At 42.2% G+C, this 5,894-nt stretch overlaps 1 protein-coding gene across 1 annotated transcript in view; it reads left to right on the top strand.

Annotated features, from left to right (window-relative positions):
- LOC115110251 (C-type mannose receptor 2-like) overlaps positions 1–5,894 on the top strand; it is a 47,713-nt gene continuing 41,819 nt past the window's right edge. Inside the window, 1 exon segment of the mRNA XM_029635748.2 lies at positions 1–251. Within this exon segment, the coding sequence (XP_029491608.2) occupies positions 134–251 (118 nt within the window). The 5' untranslated portion in view covers positions 1–133.

Below are 5,894 nucleotides of genomic sequence, written 5' to 3'. Positions count from 1 at the left end.
AAGACACAGAGCCCACTCTACTCCTCCTCTCATCTGCAACCCATCATACCCACCACCACTCTTACCCATCCGTCCCGAAAGGAAAGCTCTCCATAAATTGCTCCGATTTACAGTTTGCTGAGCAATAGTGGGCATGCCACGCTGCGACCGAAACAAGAATTCGAGGAGAACATGGAAAAATTGCCTTCACTTTTACAAATGCACTTTATATTTATTCATCTTTAGTCTGGAACTAAACAGCAGCGTTTCAGGTAAGATCAATATGTTGCTGTCGAATGCTTCTCGGCTTTTCATTCAAGGAAAACTCTGGAGACCGAGAGTCGCAGACTTTGTTATTGCATGTCTGAATATCCACCTAAAACTTATTTCGTTTTGTTGTTTTTGGAGGGGGGAGACCTGGTGGGATTTTACGGGTACTTTTTATCCGAACTTCACTGATGCATTGGAATGCCACGAAAGTCCGAATTCTGAGTGGAACCAGATGTGTGTGTGGTGGTGGGGGGGGGGGGTGTAAAATGGTAGATATGTGTCCTTCCTTTGTAAACTGGTATGGGACTGACGCGTTGCATATATTTGCCACCTCGGGGGCAGATGTGACCTTTACATCCTGTTATACAGTTACGTCCATCTCTTCTCCGTCCCCGTGTACCGTGTAGGCCTATGGACACGACAGTGACCTCTCGCTTTTGAACACTGACCTGCCTTACTCCTAGGCATGCTATGGGTCGATTTGTAGAGATTAAATCTAGGTTAATAATAATCCATGAATGAAGACGGATAACACTAGGCTATACAAGTTATTTCACTGTCTCTCTGAAATGAAGACAAAGTAGGCCCAGTAACCAACTTGACATTGTGAACAACGTTGGAGGTGGGCCAAACTAAAAACTCGTTTTGTTTCTTCAATGAAATTCTCAGTTCCTCCCATGTGGAAATATAACTTAAATTTACTTGGCCTATCCTATATCACACCTTCAGAGGGAATTGAACTTTCAACAAGATGTATTCAGTTCTTCGATACTGAGGTCTATACCAGAACATACATTGTGTGTAATGCGGCCAGAATTAGTTCAGTTAGTACAAGGGAGGGAAAACAGTATCAACAAAGCTGAGTATGATGATTCAAGGTGATGAAGTCAATAAGAAGATCATATACTGTAATTCACCAGGTTCTGTTATTACTGTGTTATTACAGTCATTGTTTTTGGTTTCTGTGTGATTTCTCTAAAAGCACAGTTGTGTCAGCTCTCAATCAAATGTCATGTAGGGCCAGATATATTGTGGTGTCTAGCTGTTACACCTGCAGTGTGGATGGTACTGGGTTTGTTTGGCAAATGCAAAGGCAATGCAGATCTCTCATTCACATGCTTTCATTCTTGTTTTCCATCATACCTATTTATTCTGTCTTTTAGACACTCATTCACACCCTGAGGTCTACCTGGGTGTACAGGTTTCAGAACAATCCCTATCTCCTGGGGCTCGGTCTTACCTTTAGGATCATGGAGGAATTTCAGGTACCACCCCTGTGTCTTTGGACTCGAGCTGCACAGAAAGCAGGAAGCCAACAGCCTGATCAGCCCCTAAAAAAATCCCACCCAACCACCCTCTAAAGGGCTGATCAGCCCCTAATAAATCCCACCCACTCACTGCTGCTTCTCCTCCCCTCCCACTGAGATGTTTGCTGGGAGAGGGCCTACCACCACTCCAGCAGTTCCAGCAGTTTCAGAGGCTGGCCTGAACCGTCGTAAAAGAAATAGAAACAAACACACTAACAGGCTGGAATGTCCTGTCTATTTGTTGGTTGTTGTTTTTACTGGACAAGGAGATGTTCTGTTTCATAAAGCTTACCCGTAAAACAAGCGTCCCCTTTCATCGCAAACATCTGTCAAAATAAGAAAAAGGTTCAAAGACAATCCTTTGGTCCCACAACCACACCTTCATCTAGACCTGGGGGTCTTTAACCTGAGACCAGAATCTATCATCATTGTTGTTCTTATCCAATAACATCCACCCACACTTTTACTCCATTTTGCTTCTACATCTATGGGAGTAAAATATTTGTTATTTCAAATTTCTATCCCAATGTGGTTCCCAGTCCCATTGCCTCCATCTCTCCAGTACGTCTCACCTCAGTGTGGATCAAGTCAGTCACCTTTGTTTCATGTACCTCGGCCTCCACTGGACCTCTGTGCTCCAGCTCCGGTGCCCTGCTCACACCCCCACACCCAGAGAGACCTCATCAACACACCAGCCAGAGTTGGAGGAGAAGAAGGCGGTTCTGGGAACATCAAACTCTCTGCTCTTGGCTCCTCATGTTCCGTTGTTCTTGGCTGCAGGTTTAAGCCGCTCTCTTTTGCAGCAGGAAACTGGCATTGGTCTGAGCAGGGTGACGAGGCAGGGAGTGGGAGAGAGAGAGAGGAGGGATCAGGCTAGATGGGTGTTGTTCTGGTTTAACTTTCGTCAAAATTTGGTGAAGCTGTTGATCTGTGCTTTACTGTATTCACATCAAACACTTTCAAATCCGCTTCTGGAATTACATTTGAAGTTTGTCTTTTACTCAGCAGAGCCATCTGAGGTTGAACCAACACTTCAAACACAGCTGCAGGGCCCAGGTGTGAACACTTTGAGAAGTTAGAGCTTCTACTTCACATCAGTAACATCAGTGCCCAGCTTGTTGGGTACTAGTCATGTCCTGTGGGAAATTAGTCATCAAGGTCTAATAGGTAGTCTCAGTTTTACTGCCTTGGTAGCCACAGAAAACCAACATTCCTTTTGTTGTGGCTCTGATTCTCATCATGACAAAAGACAAAATGACATTAGGCTGCTTTTAATAACATTTACGTCTCCTAAAAACTCCTCTTACCACACTGTCGTAAGTGTTGCTAAGCCAAGTGTTAGCATGGCCAAAACCATCGTTATGTAAGACTTGTCAAGGAAATCACACACCACTGGAAGCAGCGCTGCTTACTTCAGAGCATCCGGCTTAACCTCTCTGGGGTATGTGGGACGGTAGCGTCCCACCTCACCAAAAGCCAGTGAAAGTGCAAGGCGCCAAATTCAAAACAACAAAAATCCCATAATTAAAATTCCTCAAGCATACAAGTATTTTACACAATTTTAAAGATACAATTCTCGTTAATCCAGCCACAGTGTCTGATTTCAAAAAAGTTTTACAGCGAAAGCACCACCAACTCACAGAAAAACACAGCCATTTTTCCAGCCAAAGAGAGGAGTCACAAAAAGCACAAATAGAGATAAAATGAATCACTAACCTTTGATGATCTTCATCAGATGACACTCATAGGACTTCATGTTATACAATACATGTATGTTTTGTTCGATAAAGTGCATATTTATATCAAAAAATTTCATTTTACATTGGCGTGTTATGTTCAGTAGTTCTAAAACATGCAGTGATTTTGCAGAGAGCCACATCAATTTACAGAAATACTAATCATAAATGTTGATGAAAATACAAGTGTTATACATGGAATTAGAGATATACTTCTCCTTAATGCAACTGCTGTGTCAGATTTCAAAAAAACTTTGCCGAAAAAGCAAACCATGCAATAATCTGAGTACAGCGTTCAGACAACAAAGCAGCCAAAACGATATCCGCCATATTGTGTAGTCAACATTAGTCAGAAATAGCATTATAAATATTCACTTACCTTTGATGGTCTTCATCAGAATGCACTCCCAGGAATCCCAGTTCCACAATAAATGTATGATTTGTTCGATAAAGTTCATAATTTATGTCCAAATAGCTTCTTTTGTTAGGGCGTTTGGTAAACAAATCCAAACGCGTGTTCAGAAAAGTAATACATTTTTTTTAAGTTAAAAAAGTTCTGTTACAGCCCGTAGAAACTTGTCAAACTAAGTATAGAATCAATCTTTAGGATGTTTTTATCATAAATGTTCAATAATGTTCCAACCGGAGAATTCCATTGTCTGTAGAAAAGCAATGGAACGAGAGCCAACTCTCTTATGACCGCGCGTCAGAGCCTGTGGCACTCTGCCAGACACCTGGCTCAATCCCCTCTCATTCGCCCCCACTTCACAGTAGAAGCCTGAAACAACGTTCTAAAGACTGTTGACATCTAGTGGAAGCCTTAGGGAGTGCAATATGACCCCATTTACACTGTATATTGGAATAGCAAAGAGTTGAAAAACTACAAACCTCAGATTTCCCACTTCCTGGTTGGATTTTTCTCAGGTTTTTGCCTGCCATATGAGTTATGTTATACTCACATACATCATTCAAACAGTTTTAGAATACTACTAATAATATGCATATATTAGCATCTGGGACAGAGTAGCAGGCAGTTTACTCTGGGCACCTTATTCATCCAAGCTACTCAATACTGCCCCCCTGTCACCAAGAAGTTAAGCCAGCGCTGTAGATGTCCAAAATTAATTCATTGTTCTGTACAGTGTTCTGACAATTTGGGAAGGGCAAAGTTGAACCCTTAATTTGCATGCAGCTGGGGTGGATTGCCTGTCACGGCAGAGAAGAGCCCGTTAAAAGAACATATAGAAGGGTTGGATTTTCAGACCGGGGTAGCTGGGAGCACTGCTAAATGTTTTGGCATGGACCACAAGGTAAGAAAGATCCTTGAATTGAGAGGCATCAAAGACAGCGACTTTGCTGAACTGTCTGTTCTACAGGGTCCATACGGTATGACGTTAACAGGACTCAGATTGTCTTTGCTGTTGGAGAACTGTAGAGCGTGCTTGACTAACTGTAGCAAGGTTATTGAACACATGTCGTTTAATGGAAATGACAGACAATGACTTCCCTAGAGAGAAATGAGTCCATGGAAAGGTTTTTCATTTCTCACTGTTATGGATTGTGTTACTTTAATAATAGGAGTCTGAAATTATAAACTCATGGAACCTGCCCCACATTCTTTTACTTCAATGACAAAGGCGCTATCTATAACCAAAAAGGGTTCTTTGGCTGTCCCAATAAGAGAACCCTTTGAAGAATCCCTTTTGGTTCCAGGTAGAACCCTTTTGGGTTCCATGTAGAACCCTTCCCACAGAGGGTTTTACATGGAACCCAAAATAGTTATACTTGGAGTGGCGCATCGGTCAAAGGCTCTGCATCTTGCGGCAGGTAGCCTAGTGGTTGCTAGATCGAATCCCTGAGCTGACAATGTAAAAATCTGTCGTTATGCCCCTGAACACGGCAGTTAACCCACTGTTCCTAGGCCGTCATTGTAAATAAGAATTTGTTCTTAACTGACTTGCCTAGTTAAATAAAGGTTCAATAAATAATACAAGTTAAAAAATTCTAAGAGTGCATAGTAAAGATTTTTCCAGAGGCGCACCATTACCATGTGAGAAAAAAGTATTTTGACTCTTGAATCTTTATTGCGTCACAATTAGTGGACAGTAAACAGGACTAACGACATGGTGCTACAGTGAGATGTCTGCAGCATTACATTTACATTTAAGTCATTTAGCAGACGCTCTTATCCAGAGCGACTTACAAATTGGTGCGTTCACCTTAAGACATCCAGTGGAACAGCCACTTTACAATAGTGCATCTAAATCTTTTAAGGGGGGGGGGGGTGAGAAGGATTACTTTATCCTATCCTAGGTATTCAGCAGTCAGCGCTAGCTGGTAATTATATCTGATTACACTGTACAAAGCACTGCCAGTGGAGGCTCACAGCTCTGTGGAACCACTCAGCCATTGTGTTTAGTAACTTCTGCCTTTGCAGCATCTGGAAGCCGTCCAAGGCCACAAGCTGACTATTATTTCTCAACAGCTTTGCAACAGAGTTTGAGTAAGTCTGAGAAAAGCTAGTGCTGTACACCGATTGAAGTTCTGCTTTATAACGACTTTGTAGGGACTCTTTTTATGGAGATTCTCCATCGTTTTAGTG

This window comes from Oncorhynchus nerka, linkage group LG26, assembly GCF_034236695.1.
Source record: "Oncorhynchus nerka isolate Pitt River linkage group LG26, Oner_Uvic_2.0, whole genome shotgun sequence".
Taxonomy (NCBI): Eukaryota; Metazoa; Chordata; class Actinopteri; order Salmoniformes; family Salmonidae; genus Oncorhynchus; species Oncorhynchus nerka.
This window is presented reverse-complemented; position numbering and strand designations above follow the sequence as displayed.